This window comes from Electrophorus electricus, chromosome 21, assembly GCF_041902795.1.
Source record: "Electrophorus electricus isolate QZ-2024a chromosome 21, ASM4190279v1, whole genome shotgun sequence".
NCBI lineage: Eukaryota > Metazoa > Chordata > Actinopteri > Gymnotiformes > Gymnotidae > Electrophorus > Electrophorus electricus.
The window spans coordinates 10,679,231-10,696,552 of record NC_137517.1 but is presented as its reverse complement, the minus strand read 5'-3'; the positions used below and the strand labels follow the sequence as shown (position 1 = coordinate 10,696,552).

Genomic DNA, 17,322 nt, shown 5'->3' with positions numbered 1-17,322 from the left:
TCAGGTGTATAAGTACCTCTTTTCAGTATATTTCCTCAAAATTCTGTTTAAAATTTTCTAACGGCTTATAGCCTATGCAATGCATTTTGACAGAGAACGGCAAATAGTTCACACTCTAAAAAGCCAGTCAGCCTACTTTAATAGGTTAAAGATTGTCTGATTGGCTTTAAATGGATATGCCGACACAGTCAATAATTTTAGTTGTAGACTAGGTTATAATAGCCTATAATATTCGCCATACATTTGTTTTTCCCCTAGATGTAGCTGTTTTATAGGTTCAGTCAATGTCGTTTTACTATGATAAATCTTTGTTTGACCTCTTGCTTTAAGGAAGGAATCTGTTTTGTAAAATGCTTTGAGAATAACCCAAAGGCCTGTTCTTGTGGTAACCCCATATTTAGCGAACCTTACACTTTTTTATCTTTTATAAGATCGATAACAACAAATAAACCGATTTGGAGACCATGAACATATATCACTCGGATCTGTGTCTTCATCCGGAAGGTGCTGTTGCACGTGCTGCCGTTCTGGGTTAAACGGGTGACGGAGGACCGATATCTCTGCGCTTGGGCTCTCGCGGCCATGACATTCATCATTCCTAGCTCCTTGTCTGCGGTTTGACAACTCCTGCCACGCACGACATATCTCACTTTACCTGGTCCAATCTAAAACATTACCTTTGGCAATCGGGGTGGCCATTGTTGTCCAGTGCAGTTTCGGCGCGAGTGAAGTAGAGTAGACAATGCAACGTAGACTGCACTTCACGAGCTGCATTTGACTTTTCAGGCCATTCAGGAGGTAGAATTATGAATGTCATAGTCTATTGGCTCATAAAAAGACATTCACGGTGTCATTTAGGCTCGGAGCAATAACAGCAATGTCACCGCTTAATAATAGGCCTAATACTAGCCTATTATTATTATTATTATTGTTGTTGTTGTTGTTGTTGTTGTTGTTGCTGTTGTTCTTATTCTTGTTGTCGATTATGTTTTATTATTACTGTTTATTATTAATAATAAATGGGCTTTAATAATAGGCCCATTAACATGTAAGCATATGGATCATTTCTTAACAGCAATACATTATTCTAATCTTAATACTTGTTTTGATAAATAGGAAACAGCTTGAATAAGCTGTGTGCCTCCTCTTTTTAATTATTTCTATATTTTTGGACGCTTCATGTAACCATGAATTACATAAAGGGATATATATTTAAAAACTAAAGCCACCACAGACCTGGCCTACTAGTAACTCAAAGTAGGTCAACTATCTTCATCTTACAGCTAGCCTTCAAAATCTAAATACATTCTATTTATTAATATTTAATTTAATTTCAGCAGTGTCTTGGTTATTAAAAAAAGTATTAGCAGATTATATATATATATATATATATATATGTGCGTGTGTGTGTGTGTGTGTGTGTGTGTGTGTGTGTGTGTGTGTGTGTGTGTGTGTGTGTGTATGTGTGTGTGTGTTTGTGTGTCTGTGCGCGCGCGCCTAGGTTTTTTTCAGGATACTTTTAACAATTCGATAATGGGATAACACATTCAGGGGATGAAATACGTAATGCTGCTATTTCAGTCTTCTGTGTGAATTTCATGGTTTAACTACCTCGCTGTCAATTCATTAGCCTACAGAAAAGATTCAAATGACTGGAACTGATTTGATCTTTTTGTGTATCCAAGATCAGGCTACTATGGAAACTGTCACTGTTTTATACAGGACGTAGAAGGCAACCTATTCGCGCATGCGCAGTTTTCTTTCTCACGCTTGCTTTATTGTGCTAGCTAGCTAGCAACCACCAGCTACTCTCGTGGAATATTTTTTCCTCTTATTACAACCTTTCATTCATTATCCATTTCCTAACTCACTTGAGTAATGTCGGATCCAAGAATACGACAGATAAAAATCAAGACTGGAGTTGTAAAACGGTAAGTGTACGAATGACCAAATCTTTAAAACCTTTGTTGTATTAGCTCAAGGCCGCAGCTATACCGGAGAGCTGAGCAACTCCTTCACTGTTTTGGGGAGTTTTGTAGAGGCAACGTTCAAAATCTCACACGGTGCTTTTTTAGCGATCTAGCATACGTTTCGCATACAAAGAAGGGTGGCTTGAAGTATTCAACAGTCCGTTAGTTTTCTTTCTTTCGCATATATTTTTTTTTATATTAGAATATGTTAGGTTATTAACAGGTATCTAGCTAAGTTAGCTAAAACGCTTGGTCTTCATTAAATTGATGTAGCTAATACTTGCTAGCTAGATAACGGAGTCAGCGGTTAATGGTTAGGATACTGTTGGGTAGCATTATGCATCCTGTTCACCGAGGCTTACTTACTATTAAAATGACTTATGATTAGCTTTTTGTTTCTAAATTCGTCGGTGCCTACACTAGATGTCTAGTTAGTTAACACTGTAAAAAAAAATCACAAATCATTGTGCCTGTTAATGTGTACAACATAAATTAGCGGTTATAAAAGCAGACGCTATTCGCTTGATGAGTAGGTTAAATTAATTATTGTCTAGATCCAGCTATCAGATGCATTAACATCCCATGTAAAGTCAGGTGCAGGAAATCTGTAAATTAGATGAACTCTTCTGGTATGCGAAAGTGCGGATGACGATTGGGATTGTAATTAATCCTAATCCGTACTAAATAGTTGAGATTTATCTACCTAAATTTCTTTGGTCCATTTACTGATGCTACAAACATAGAAACGACATCTTGCACATTTAAGGGCCTTACACTGAAAGGTGGACTGTTGTCCAGTGTTTCAAGATTATAGCCACTGTGAGAATGTAGTGACAATTACTAAATGCATTTTACATTTACACGTTCAGCATTTGACAGACGTTCTTATCCAGAGCAATTGACACATTTGTCAGTATAACACAGTGAATAAATTGTTTTGTGAATTTAAAGTTCTATCAGAAAGTTTAGAGACGGTATAAATCTGGAGGTACAGTAATAGGTCATTGGCTTTTATTGGTCTTGAGTGAATGATGAACATTTGAAACTGGCTTGTTCAACTTTGGAGAGGAGCCAACACAAATGATTGCCTTCGTCCATAGCTTTGTATGCAAAGTCACTCAGAAACATAAGAGAATTATCTAAATCAATTTAGACAGTCTCTGTCCTGGTATTAAAAAAAAAAATCTGTATATTGTATAATGTTGTATATATTTGAATCTGTTTGCCATATCTCTTGCATACATTAGCTGTTTTGTCTTGCAAATGTAGAGCACATACTGAGGAGATATGCTGGTCCTGATCATCATTGTTAACACTCCCCTCCCTTGGTGCCCCTGGCCATGCCTCCATGACTCTGCACTGACTGCTGTTTGATGTGGATCAGATTTCGGAGGCTTTGGCTTTTGGCTGCTTTGGAATGTAGTCTGGAACCCACAGGGACCATCTGATTTCACTGAGTGGTTTTAATATTTACCCCACTGGTCCTGTCAGGACACCGTACACAAACATGTTTGTACCCAACTCGGTCGTCCCATTTTGTAGATCCGCTCACTGCCGCCGACGGGCAGGACTGGCCATGTCAGATGTCCATGAACAGGCCAGACGTGCTGGCAGATGCTTGGCTCTCTTGTTAGAGCATCTCCTGCCTGTTGTCCAGCTCTCCTGTTATCATGGAGTAGTTGCTATTGATCAAATTGGAGCTGCACCAGCTGCTCTATGTTCTCAGCTCTTTAGCTGCTATAGATTTCCCTCGGCCCAGGCCTTCAGAGAGGGGCCAGGTGCACCCCAGTGCACACGCACATGCACACACACACACACGCGCACACACACACACACACACACACAGGAGCAGCACCTCCTTGGCTGCAGGTTGCATTATTGATTTTGTCCACTACTGGTTGTTGTATTGCTGAATTGCATTTCTTCATTTGTCAGGAGAGCCTGGGTTGATGGTCTTGCCTGCAGAGCTTGCACGTTCCTGTTCTCTTGCTCTCTGGTTGCTGGAACATTCATATTTTCATCTGCTCTGCTACACCTTCTAAAATCTAAATTCAGACTTCATTCAAATACTGCAACAGCAACTCACTATGCCTTCTTCATTTTTTTTGTGCATGTTCTATGGCTAGGCAATATATTAAATTTATATTCGATTTGATTAAAACAAATCAGTATCAAAAAATTGTTTATATCAATATCACATTGATTATCACATTTCAAATGAAAATTATTGTAGTGTCAAATTGCCAACTTCCTGGGATGATATTTTGTGTTTTGCCATCTTTCATTAAAAAGACAAGACTAATAAACTAAACCACCAGCAGAGCCTCACAAGGCAATTAAAACTTCATTCATGGATAGCAATCTATGATGCTAAGATAATTCTATTGGCAGCATTTCTGCTGGTTATACAACTGCTGGTTGTAGATGTTGCCCAATCGCTTGAATTACTGGCATTTTATTTGCACAGTAAAAATGCAGGATCCTTTCACACTGTCTCAGTGAGAGCAACTATTATTCTCATGAAACAAATATATGGGCCTACAATGAAGTGATTGTCAAATTAATAGTTTTAGTTTTGATTTGAAATGAACGTTTACAGTCGCTATGCTGACTACATTACAGGCAGTGAACCAGGGTAAATCTCTGACCTCACAATGACTCATATCAGTTATTTAATTACAGTTACTTAGGAAAGGTTAAGGGAAGTATATTTATTGTGAAATCTCAAAATTCCACAATTGATTCTGTTTCTTTCTTTCTTTAATTTATTAAGATTAAGAATGATGTCAAATTCATACTGCTCACTTCTGCTTTTCCAGTATATTGGCCTGCTTTCCTCTGCTACACCAGAACTGGACTTCTCTGGGTTTAGTGCACTTTTATGTTTGGATAGGCAGCTACCAAATATGTTGGTTAGGAAATGCAGAACACAGTTTAACTTAACTCACTGATTTCCAAAAGGGAGACGTTATCACAACACAACTGACCGTGTCTCCCAGTTGGCTAACTAATGCCTCCTTAATTGCTAATTTTAAAAGCATTTTGCACCTATTCACTAGGTAGCCCAAGTTTATTAAATCTTTAAAATAGAAACTTGCACTTCCCTGTCAGCTAATACTGCCAGAATAAATGTGTTTACCTCACATATCTGACAAAAAATCTGTTATCTGGTTTTAAAAATCAACACACAGTCCTTTTAATTAACAGCTTGAAAAGCCTGTTGACTTGAGACCAGAACTATCCAAATAATGACTGGTGCAATACTACATGCTCTAGTTTTCTAATACAGTAAAACATAAAAATAATCAAAAAGATGTTTAAAGATAAAATAAATTGCTTGTTGACTAATGTGCATAGATGTGCGTGTGTGTGTGTCTGTGTGTGTGTGTCTGTGTGTCTGTGTGTGTGTGTGTACACACGTGTGTCCTGTCACTGTCACTGCTTCTAGCTGAGTTTCCACCGCACCCTGTCTTTCTCCTCTATGTAGGCCAATCTTACCCCAGGTCAAAATGAAGCCTCCTCTCTTTTTTGCTCTCATCATCCCTCTCTTTCTCTCTCACGCACTCTCAGTCTCTCTCTGTTTCTTTTTCCTTCACTTCTTGAAGCTCAAATAAACCTCATGTCTTATTTTTATTTATTTAGTCTGTGTGTTTGTGTGTATGTACGTGCACCACTGATTGTGTGTGCGTGTGTGTGTGTGTGCGCATGTACGTGCACCTCTGAGTGTGTGTGTGTGCGCGCGCATGCGCATGTGCATGCACCTGTGTGTGTGTGTGTGTGTGTGTGTGTGCGCGCGCGCGTGTGTTGTAATCCAGCCGCCCGTTTCAGGGCTAGCTCAGCGGATGCCCTTAATAAAATGACAACAGTAATTTGCTTTTGTCACTGGGTGCTGGCGGGGGCTTGGTGCCTCAAAACTACAGTATTAGAGGAGAGCGAATGTGTGTGTCGCCTCTAATTCTTTTCTATATTTTCCAGAGAGATGCTTTTTCCATTACGGTGAGGGAAGCCGTGCTGGCAGCCCCATTTAAAAGTCCAGCCCGGCCCCGCCCTTCTTATGTGGAGGCCCCGTGTCGCCGGGCAGAAATAAGAAATTAACATCAGCACTGCGGGATTTCATTAGCCTGTCCTTCACTTCGACTGGAATTATTCAACACCTTTCGCCTTAGCCCCCCCCATTCGTCCGTCTGTCTCGCCAATCCTCACTTTCATCTTTCCCTCCCCAGCTCACCCTGTGTGTGTGTGTGTCTGCGTCTGTCTGTGTGTGTGTGTTTGTGTTAGCGAGACCACCTCACCTGAGCATATGTTGAGTATTAGAGCCATGCATGTCGATGGAGGTCTGTTAAAACCAGTGTAATTTATGTAAAATATAAGTGAGGGTTGCAGGCAGATTCACAGAGCCACGCAGCACACACATATGTCCCTATGGAAGGTGTCTGATTAATGAGGAAGAGCCTCACACACACACACACACACACACACACACTCAAACGCACGCGCGCACATACACGCACACACGACTGATTTTATGAAAAATGAATTCCACGACGCCGTGTCATTCGGACGAGCGGCAGCAGGCAGACGGAAAAAGACTATTAGGCGGAATCATTATCAATAGTGATATTTTCAAACTCCATTATGACCATCACCGCCCGAATTTATTCAATGCATTTAGTTCATTTGGCCGTAATTGATAAATAATCAAAATTTATCAATGTTCCTGCGGCCCGTTTTCAGTAACAATCAAGTAAAAGTGGCCCATTTGCCACCTGACTTAGTCCAAATTAGGGGCTAAATTGATGATCAATTAATCCTACAAGGGGCAGTACAGTGTGTGTGTGTGTGGTGACAGATAAATGGAGTTAAGAGACAGATTAGCGTAGCGAAAAGGAAGTAACTGAAGCACTGCTGTGTGGGAGTGGCTGTGGATGTGGGTGAGGGTGGGTGTTGTGCCTCTGTGGCTAATGAGCGCGTATCTTCGCTGTGATTGACGTGTAACAAGCCCCAGAGCAGCAACAGGAAGCAGGCAGGGGTGAACACAGGGAGATGAACAGATGTACAGGAGGCGTTTCAGCCTTAGGCAATGCACTGCTCACCTGTGGACCTTGTTCATGGGATTGGGAGATTCCAGTATAACTCACTTTAGCGCTACTGCTGAATCCCTGTGACTTCAAGAGGCCACAGTGTGGTCTGTCAGGCCTCTTTTCACCATAGTGACACTACAGTCTAGGTATACTGCAGTGCTACTAAAGTATGTGACTTGTATACTCTAGGTAACATTAGAAGAAACTGTGCGGTTGAACGCGAAAAAAATATTTATGTCTGTAATGAGCTGGTTAGTGAAGCACCCATGCGCTCCCCTACAGGCTGGCTAAGGAGGAGGTGCTGTACATGAAGGAGGCGGCACAACAGGAGGAGCGCATCGAGCGGCTGAAGGCTGAGGCGGGGGACGAATATCTCATCAAGAAACAGGTCAGCACGCCACACAACCACGCCATGTCCCCAGAATACCCGCTGACAGAAAGATGAGCACACTTATACTGGGGCGTACATATTTTTTCCCACCGTGTGGGGGGAGGGGGTTATGATGTCACTAAGATATCTTGATTGTGGGCTCCGCCCCTTAGGCCAAATGGAACGCGTCCTATGCAAATGAGAAATGCAACACAGCTAAAACCTCAGCGGAAAGAAATGTGGAGGGAAAAAAATATGAGTCAATTATGTATGTCTGATAATGTTAATCAGTGTAAGTGCTGTGAATAATCATGATTTATCACTCCCTTTAAAATGCATTCAGTGGAGTTTTCCATTTGAAAAGAATAAAGAAAGTGTTTGGAATAACGTCTGATAAAATGTTTACATATAAAGTAAATAATGAAATTGCTTGAAAGCTTAATGAATAGCAGCTTATTCAGCATTGGAGTTGTTTGTTCTCTGGTTTGGTGTATTAGTTCAGAAGTGTAAGAAAGTGGGTGTCTGATTAAAAGTAAAGAAGAAAATTAAACCTGCTTCCAGATGCTAGTATCCACACATCTTGGCCCCAGCTGTAGACCAAAGCTGCTGGTCGCTTATACACGTGACAGTTGTGTCATTGTTGTGTGGACTTAAAAGCTTCTGAATCTCAGCTGCAGTGAACATGTGTACAAAGGTCCACCTCAGCACCACTAAGTGCCCTAACCTTGTGGAATTACTCTTTACTGTATTCTTTATAGTACTATTTACTGTAATTTTACTTTAGCTCTGCAAACCCTTTTTGTTAGGATTCTTCTGATTGAGGATATGACCACTGTGGGTCTTTCATGGGCCCTTTTGTATTAATTGGGGAACTGTGCCTTCCTGATGAGTTTTGTAGCATAAATGGTCCAATCATCTAACCAGGAATTGGTATAATTGAAAACATATAAGGGTATAGGGAGTGTAATGTTTGGTTAGAATAAATAAGCTTATAAGATGAGCTTGTTTGGAAAGCACAAGTGACAAGATAGAGAGAGCAGAGAAGTACTAGAAATAAAGATTCATAGACAAGCGAATTAAGGGCACATTGGAAATAAAGACAACTGAACTAGCAGACAAGGGGAAAAACCTTCGACTAGGCTAGCGTTTTTAATCACGCATACAGTAGAGGAACATAGGAAGTGCTTTTGAATATAACTTGAAGAATGTTCAGTAATGTTAATGTTAAATGTGTAAAACAATGCAGTTAAGATATTTCAATCTCCACAATGTTTACTAGCAGACCCTAGCTGAGTGGTTCAGGGAACCAGCCTAGTGCTTCACTCCCTTTTTATACCCTTTGTCCTGTGAATGTTACAGTCCACAAAACAGACATTATCTGACACATGACATATAAACATTCAGCTAGTTTAACTTTTTTAATAAATGGGGCTGACTTGTCTGTTAATAAATGAACTGCCTGAATATTATTATATCTTAGATGTATTTTTAGATCTGTTTAACTATACAGCAGTTACAAAACATAACACTCACTGCTTAATTTACAACTTTGGTTACAAATGTATTACACGTTGCTGTCGAGCGCTGGAATTTGCTTCTCCAGCTGGCTGATCCTGCAGTACTGATTGATAGCTGCTCACTCACTCACTAGTTAACACTACCCAGCCAATGACTGATATCTAGATGTTGCTAACTTCACATGAATCATTCTTGTATTTTAAAACCCCATTTACCTACAGGGCCACAGTAGAATTAGTGTCTGTATCTTCACTAGCTGATGCCAATATGCAAAAAAAAATAAAATACACATGTTGATGTTATATAGAATAGGTACAACCCTATGAAGTTTGGGAGGTAAGTCATATGAAAACAGCGTGATGTATGGGTGCAGGTGAGCCCATGTGAATGCAAACATGCACTTGTATATTACCAGTAATGGGGCTTGCAAGTTTGACCATGCTGTGATTGTAGGTTGGTAGTGTGCGTTACACGCCTCTGAGACCCCGAACACTCAATAGCTACATTTACATCCCAGGGATATTATGTGAAAATCATCTAACACTTGAACTATTTTTGTGATATAACAACATTTATGGGTAATATTTTAGAAACATCACTAAAAGTTTTCGCCAACAGAGTTGCACATAAATGCCAAGGTGTGTGATGGGGTTTGCACAACGAACCAACAGAACAAACCCCATTAGCAGAGCAGGCTGGAAGAGGAGCGCTCACAGCACTCAGGAGACGACAGCCTCTCTCTACCTCAAGAGAATAACTTGACCTCTACATTTAACAGGAAATGTAGGAGAAAGACAAGAACATTTCAAGATTTGCAGAAAGACATGTTCACGTATAATAAAAGAAAATAAATATGCATATATACAATAGAAATAAACAAATAAATATGCACCACAGCACATTTAAAAGGGCAGTTTCTTGTAGGCCTGTGATGTGGAGACTTATTTAAGACACAAGTTCTGTATGTAGTCTGGCCTTTTTGTCTCCCGGCAGGTGGCGGAAATGTCAGGGATGCCATAGAAAACAAATGTGTGCATATACCAATCACCCCTAACATTAAAACCAAAGACAAGTGAAGTGAATAACACTGACTACCTTGTTGCAGTGGCATCTGTCAAGGGGTGGGTTATGTTCGGCAGCAAATCTGTTCTTGAAGTTGAACTGTTGGAAGCAGAAAAGGCGGGGGCGAGCGTAAAAATCTGAGCCACGACAGCACGTCCAAAATCGGCAGGTCTTGTGGGGTGTTTCTAGTAACGGTTAGTACTTACCAAGGTGATGCAAGGAAGGACAACCGGTGAGGAATCGCGTGGGGAGTGGAAGCAAACCAACAGAAGAGCTACTTGGCCACAATTTGAGGTTAATGTTGGCTATGATGGAGGGAAAGGTGTCAGAACACACAGTGCATGGCAGCTTGCTGTGTATGGGTCTGTATAACAGACTGGTCGGAGCCCATGCTGAACCCCTGCGTATCACTAAAAGTGCCTACAAAGCAACGTTAAAACCGGACCATGGAGCAACAGAAGAAGGCGGTCTGATCTGATGAATCACGTTTTCTTTTACGACATGCAGATGGCCGTGTGCATGTGCCTCGCTTACCTGAGGAAGAGGTGGTGCCACAATGCACTATGGGATGCGCAATGTTCTGCTGGGAAAGTTTAAGGCCTGGCATTCATGTGGATGTTACTTTGACATGTACGACCTACCAGACATTTTTGCAGACCAAGTACGCCTCTCCATGGCAGTGATATTAGTTAATGGCAGTGGCCTCTTACAGCAGCGTAATGTGTCCAGCCACGCTTGGTTTGAGGAACGTGCCAAAGGGTTGAACCACTGAAACATTAAAGGACTCGTTGAAGGGCTTTAATGTTAACGTCTTGACACGAGATGCCACAGGACACCTTCAGAGTTCTTGCGGAGTCCATGCCTCGACAGGTCAGGGCTGTTTGGCAGCACGAGGGCGACCTACATTATATTAGGCAGGTGTATATGTTCAACATGTATTAAACACTTAATGGAAATGTTGCTTTTTTTATTCATACAAAAGAAAATGTTTACACATCTGGTTTTCAAGGAAATGTATTATTTCCTAAAGCATTTTGATCACAAAAAGTCCGTTTGTTGGAAATACCACAGCATATTCACTTGCAAAATGTGCAAATCGTTATCAAAAGTGAAGCTCTTTGACTGGGATGAAGACTGTGGTCTGTTTGCTTCATCTTTTTGCATTTTTTGAAATAATGTTTTTAATGCAAAATGAAAGCAGGTAGGCAAGTTCAGAGGAGGTTTGTGTAATAACACATGCTGCTGATCAGAACCTCTGAGATTGCTTGGATGTCTTCCCTTCACATGCACACACGTGCAGAAACGTGCAGGTGCACACTTACACTTCTCCCCCTGGCTGTGTGGCAGAGAGGCAGGGGTTGCTGTTGTGAGGTGCACGTGTGTGCGATTTGTAATTTGTCAGTGTCCTGTAGAGTGAAAACGAGGATGGTCTTTTTTTCTTTATCTTTTCTTTCTTTTTTTTTAAATTTAAGAATTGGGTAGCATGAACACTAAAAATTGTATTGCTTTCTCCTACCCCGTTTTGTGTGTGTGTGTGTGTGTGTGTGTGTGTGTGTCTGTGTCTGTGTGTGTCTAATCTCACATCTGGAGTGGATGCAGAGAAAGCTTTGCTTTGATGTGTGTGTCTGATGATGTTACCCGAGACGTCCTCGCACTAGAGGGGGCTAATGTGTGTCCAAGATTTGCTACGGGGTGTGTGTGTGTGTGTGTGTGTGTGTGTGTGTGTGTGTGTGTGTGTGTGTGTGTGTGTGTGTGTGTGTGATAGCTTGGCTATGGTCCGTGTATGTGATGGGTTAGCTATGGTCTGTGTGTGTGTGTGTCCTTTTTGACAGGTCGATAAGCCAATACTGTACTCACTCCAAACTGAGACCAGCATTGTGGATGTAACCCTCATGCATCTCTTTTGATGGATCACACACACGCACACACACACCCACCTGCATCTTTGCGGTTATATGTTTTATTTTGCATTGAGAGATGTTCTAGTTGAACTGTGATATTGGTCAGAAGTTGTTTGATGTTCTAGATACTAGGTATTTTAATGCTGTTTATGACCAGATCCATTTTTTGTGTTTTTGTGTTTTTTTGTGTGTGTGTGTGTGTGTGTGTGTGTGTGTGTGTGTGTGTGTGTGTGTGTGTGTGTGTGTGTGTGTGTGTGTGTGTGTGTGTGTGTGTGTGTGTGTGTGTGTGTGCGCGCGCGCGTGTGTATGTATGCGTGTGTGGACAGATGGAGGTGCTGCAGGAGTCCAGAATGATGATTCCTGACTGTCATCGCCGTTTAGCCATGGCTCGTACTGACCTGCAGCAACTGCTGGTGAGAAAAACACCCACTCAGAACACACACACGCACACAACATGCATGCACTCATGCACAACAGACATGCACAGCACACACACACACATGTTTTGAATGCACACGTGAAGAAATTCATATATTTTCTGGCACACATGAAGACAAATGTGTGATTTTACTGTGAATGTGCCTATATTTCTGAGTGTGGAAACCAAATACATCTTTTCTGTGCAAGGTGGGTGGAGCTTTGTCCAAGCCAAAGAAGGGCATTTTTAGAGCTGTAAGCGCCTCAATGCAGAGACTCTGTCCTTTAGTTTCTATCATTTCTTTCCTGTTCCTTAAGTTCTCCACACACACACATACATGTTAGCAGTGTTTGACTGAGTAAATTAACCTTTTACATACCACAGTTAATCCTCTCACTAGCTCAGTTTGAACCTTGTCTGGAAAATCTTTTCTGCAATACCACAGAACGCTTGAAAAGACCTCTGATTAAAAAGAGAGGTAGGTGTGGGCGTGTGTGTGTGGGCGTGTGTGCTTGTGCGCAGTCTGTGAGACAAGTAGAGAGCAGTATCATTGTGCCTTTCTCTCTGTCTCCCTCTCCCTGTCTCTCTGTCTCTCTCTCATTCTCTATCCGTCTGCCTCTTTCTCTCATTCTGTCTGTGTGTCTCTCTCTCATTCTCTGTCTGTCTCTCTGTTATTCTGTGTGTCTGTCTGCCTCTCTCTCATTCTGTCTGTCTCTCTGTTATTCTGTGTGTCTGCCTCTCTCTCTCATTCTCTGTCTCTCTGTCTCTCTCTCGTTCTCTGTTTGTCTGTCTCTCTGTGTCTCACTTTGGTACTTCATGTTTAATGACAAGTGGAGGAAACGGGTACCTTTTCTTAAGTGTGTGTGCGCTCTTAGGTGTGCACTTTGGTGTGCGTGCGTGCGTGTGTGTTTGTGCACGCACCACTGTGCTTAGGCATATGGCGGTGGGGTTGTGACAGAACTCAGGTGGGTATGACAAAGTATATATGTAACTGATCTTACTAAATGTCAATACTCATTGCCATAGACGGTTATCTGCAAATATAGCTCAGTCACAAACTAATAGGTTATAGAGTCACAAGTATTTCAAATTATGCAATTTCTCCACGGTTCTGAAGGTGTTTGTGCTACTCAAAATTACGAGGAAAAGGAATCACTGGGAAGTTCTCTGACCTGGTTGAATTGATTTCTCTGGGCGCATTTGGGTTTCAAACTGAAAATGGATGGATTGTAGTCCAGCTGTTGTGGACTGAGTTTCATTTGAATTGAATTAGCTCTTACCTTTTAATTTTAAGCATCAAAGGTGAAAATGAATTTGATTAATGTTGTAATAATATGTAGTAGTCGGGTGTATGTGTTTGTAATATACAGTGGGGGTGGGGGGGGTGGTATGTGTGCACAAATGAATGTGTTTTTGTTTATAACTACCCAAAACATTGTACAATATAAATAAATATAATGGTCATCAGCATATTACTTATATTTACTTCACAAATTACAAAACGCTGCTGATTTACTGACATCAATGACTATTATAATAGTTAAGGTTCATTTCGACCCCCATTACAAACAGGCCTACAGTACCTGACTTGGACACATCAAACACCAAGATGCTCGATTGATATAACCATAACATTTTCATTTTATATTATCCGCATATATAATTAACAGCAGTGAAAAGCTGAAACAGTCTTTAGTGATCAAAATAGTGAGAAATTCATATAGAAAGGTGTCTGCTTTCACACACTGTGCTTACCCAGCGTCAACTAATTTGTGTTTGGACCATAAACATGTCTTTATTGATTTACTGCATTTTATGTGAGTGGAACATTTGTGTAAATTAAATTTTTCTTTCCCCTTTAAGATAATTTATTTAAAAAGCTCAATTTCATCATTAACTTCTGATGTTTTATTTGGATTACTTTTTCTGCAGATGTTTACATACCACCACATCCACTCAGCCCTGAAGAAATGTATGCACATTTGGTTGCATACACCCACCCAGTCTAATGATTGACAGGCAGACTGGCCTCTCACACTGCTCCAGTGAAGTGGCTGAGGTCTGAAAATGACATGCATCAAGTCTTTGCCACCAACTCAGTATCTGAACAAGGATGAAGCAGGTTAACTCAACTGATAGGGGAAAGAATGGTTTGTCAGTGCTGTGTTAAATAGCAGTCAGGGGTACACAGGTACGCGTGTGCAACAACAAACACCCCATATCATTTAATTACACTTCATATGTCAGTATCACACTAAAAAAAAAAAGACATTTGTTTCCAAATGATGTCATTTGTGATTTAAAAAAACAAAAACGTGTGGCTGGGACACATCTTTATTTAAGGTTATTTGTTTAAAAACACAGACTCCCACAGGGTTATACTCTTATCATTTTGATTCATCAGTAGCATTGTCATGGCTAGTGGCCTCCATAGTAACCATCAGCGATCGATTAGCATTGGTGCGACCTCCATGTTTCCTGGCCAGCATCACATCTGCCCAGTGTGAGAGGTGTAAGAATAGAAACACAGGCAAGCTTTTATTCCCTTTGAGTTCATTTCATGTTTTGATATTTCTTATGTCATTCTTTATTTCCTAAGTCACTCTTCCCTGAAGATAAACTGATTTATTTATGATGGGTGCTGCCACTCATTCATTACTGGGACATCTATAAAGAGATGTGACTTGAAATATCTAAATATCCCATGTCACCGGCTTATTTAAGGTGTGTTCAAAACTTTTTCAGTTGCGAATGTTCTTCCCTTATGTTTCACTGACCCCTTTTATTCAAAACAATGTCCAACTATATCTGAATACATCTTGAGACACATAGGATCTTGCTTAGGGACCCAACAGTGGCACCTTGGCAGTTGTGGGGTTTGAACTGGCAACCTTCTGATTACAAATCAAGTACCTTAACCACTGAGCTGCCACTACCTTGACTAGGTTCTTGAGTCTGGTCAAGGACCTCCACAGCATTTCATTTTAAAGCAAGACATACAGAGATGCAGTTAATGGAGCAAAGGTCCAGTCCTGAGTTATAGACATGGTTTGCTTGGTGACCGTGTGTTGGTGGCAGGTGTTTGATATCGTCTAACTGATTTCACACAGGAGATGCTTTATATGGGTAAGGCTGAAGCAATTATTATTCTATTAAGTAATCTTGATAATAGGAGCAGATCGATTCATTTGTTTTATCATCGTTTTTGAGATTTCTTTTAAATATATCTCATCTTTGTTATTGTAAGAGCGTTTAAAAATGGATAAATGCATTTTTCATGAAACAAAGTAGCCATGCTGTCCATTTTATTAATAGTTTCAATTCTTCCTCCTAACAGCCCCTAACTCACATTATGATGTTTAAAGTAGTGACTTAACTAAGCATGTTAATATGGACAGCAGTGAGTGGAACTAGCAGTAGTCCATTTAGAATTATTTCATTTGCATTCTGCTAATTGGTGGCAAATTCACTTTCAATCATGGCTGATGAATGTTTGGCAGAATAGCAGGAGAGTCCAGTATACCTTTTGCAATCTACACTTCTTATTTTCTAAAATAAGATCTTCTTCGTTTCTGATTTCCATTTTTTTGTGCATTACTTAAGCCAGCACTATCGTAGGAATTGATGACGTACTAGCAAGCAGCATTTACTTCCATTCATTTCATAAAAGCATTGTTTGGTTGTTGTACTTTTGTAAGGTTGTAGTGCACAGACCCACTTGTACCATAGAGGTTTAATGTGTAGTAGGCACTTCTCAGTTTCAGCTCTTGTACTTTTGATTCTTTTATTTTTTTATTTACTTCATACTTAAAATTCACCCTGAGCATAGGCTTGTGGCAGTTGGCAGTTAATGATTAATTGTGTCATTGTGGTTATATAAGCAAATTGTAATTAATTCATGTGGTTGCTGATGTTGTTTAGCATTGCTAACTTCTAAGGGACCAGAAAGTTGGCTTTGCTCTCTTTGGATGGGACGGTTCACAAGTGTATTATCACTGCACCGGTATATGTATTGAACTAGCCAATTGAGGGCTCTGACTGTGTCTAGACAGTCAGTGGCTGTAGTATGAAGCCAGCTGGGCCTGGAGCCGTGAGAAGTAAACTGAAAATGATTCAGCGTGTTGCTCTTTGCGGGAATCCTTGTTATTGTTGCATTCCAGTTAATGTTTCCAACATTCAGCATCCAACATTCCCCAGTGTCTGACCCAAGTCGTGTGAAGGGACTTTAGAGATACATGGATTAAGACTGAAGAGAGGCATGAAGGATGCAGAGCTGGGCCTGTCCAAGCGACCTGACCTGGAATACACTGGGTGTTCTTGGGGAAACTTTGAGTGTGAATCCTTTGTTTGGAGATGTCTGAATGTATATGACAGAAATCTGACCAGTAGTGTTTTGTGTTTCAGGAAACAGAAGAGGATCTGGGAGAAACAGAGGAATATAAGGAAGCCAGAAGTGTTTTAGACTCTGCTGAATTGGAGGGATGATGTAAACACACACACACACACACAGAGTCCCAAGTGTCCATTCCATTTGTCAGGACTTGTTAAGAAATGTCGATGCAAGCAGATGTGTCTGTTCCTCCTTTTTGTATGTGTTTATAACTTGCAGAATGATGTGCCACTCTGTTGCTAACATTCTGATGAGTGTTCAGATTTACAAACATGAAATAAACTCTCTTTCTTTACTATACATTTTCATAAGATTTGTTTCAATTTGTGGCCTGTTAGCTGTACTGGAGAAGAAAAAAAAAAATAATAAAAAAAAAAATATATATATATATATATATATATATATATATATATATATATATATATATATATATATATATATATATATATATATAAAAAACAAAATATAAAGTAATTATCCAATTATTAATTTTATTTAGGTTACAGATTCACTTAATAATTTCATTACTATGTTAAGGTAAGAGTATTGTCTTAATTAGAATTACATTTACTCTGTTAAATATAAAATCTATGCTTATCTTATCTTATGCTT

At 40.2% G+C, this 17,322-nt stretch overlaps 1 protein-coding gene across 3 annotated transcripts; it reads left to right on the top strand.

The window, feature by feature from the left end:
* Positions 1-1,748: 1,748 nt before the first annotated feature.
* tbca (tubulin cofactor a) lies at positions 1,749-17,010 on the top strand. Of its 3 annotated transcripts, XR_014119151.1 has the most exons (5): positions 1,749-1,931; positions 7,334-7,439; positions 12,229-12,315; positions 14,253-14,511; positions 14,920-16,819. XR_014119151.1 is itself a non-coding variant. In XM_081704606.1 (4 exons), exons 1-4 carry the CDS (start codon positions 1,879-1,881, stop codon positions 14,334-14,336), a joined length of 330 nt encoding a protein of 109 aa, XP_081560732.1. In that variant the 5' UTR covers positions 1,749-1,878; the 3' UTR covers positions 14,337-16,819. The 3 variants fall into 3 exon arrangements, 2 of the variants coding, with proteins under 2 accessions (XP_081560732.1, XP_026875121.2); XM_081704606.1 differs by having other exon boundaries at positions 14,253-16,819; XM_027019320.3 differs by lacking the exon at positions 14,253-14,511 and having other exon boundaries at positions 1,753-1,931; positions 16,725-17,010.
* Positions 17,011-17,322: the final 312 nt, after the last annotated feature.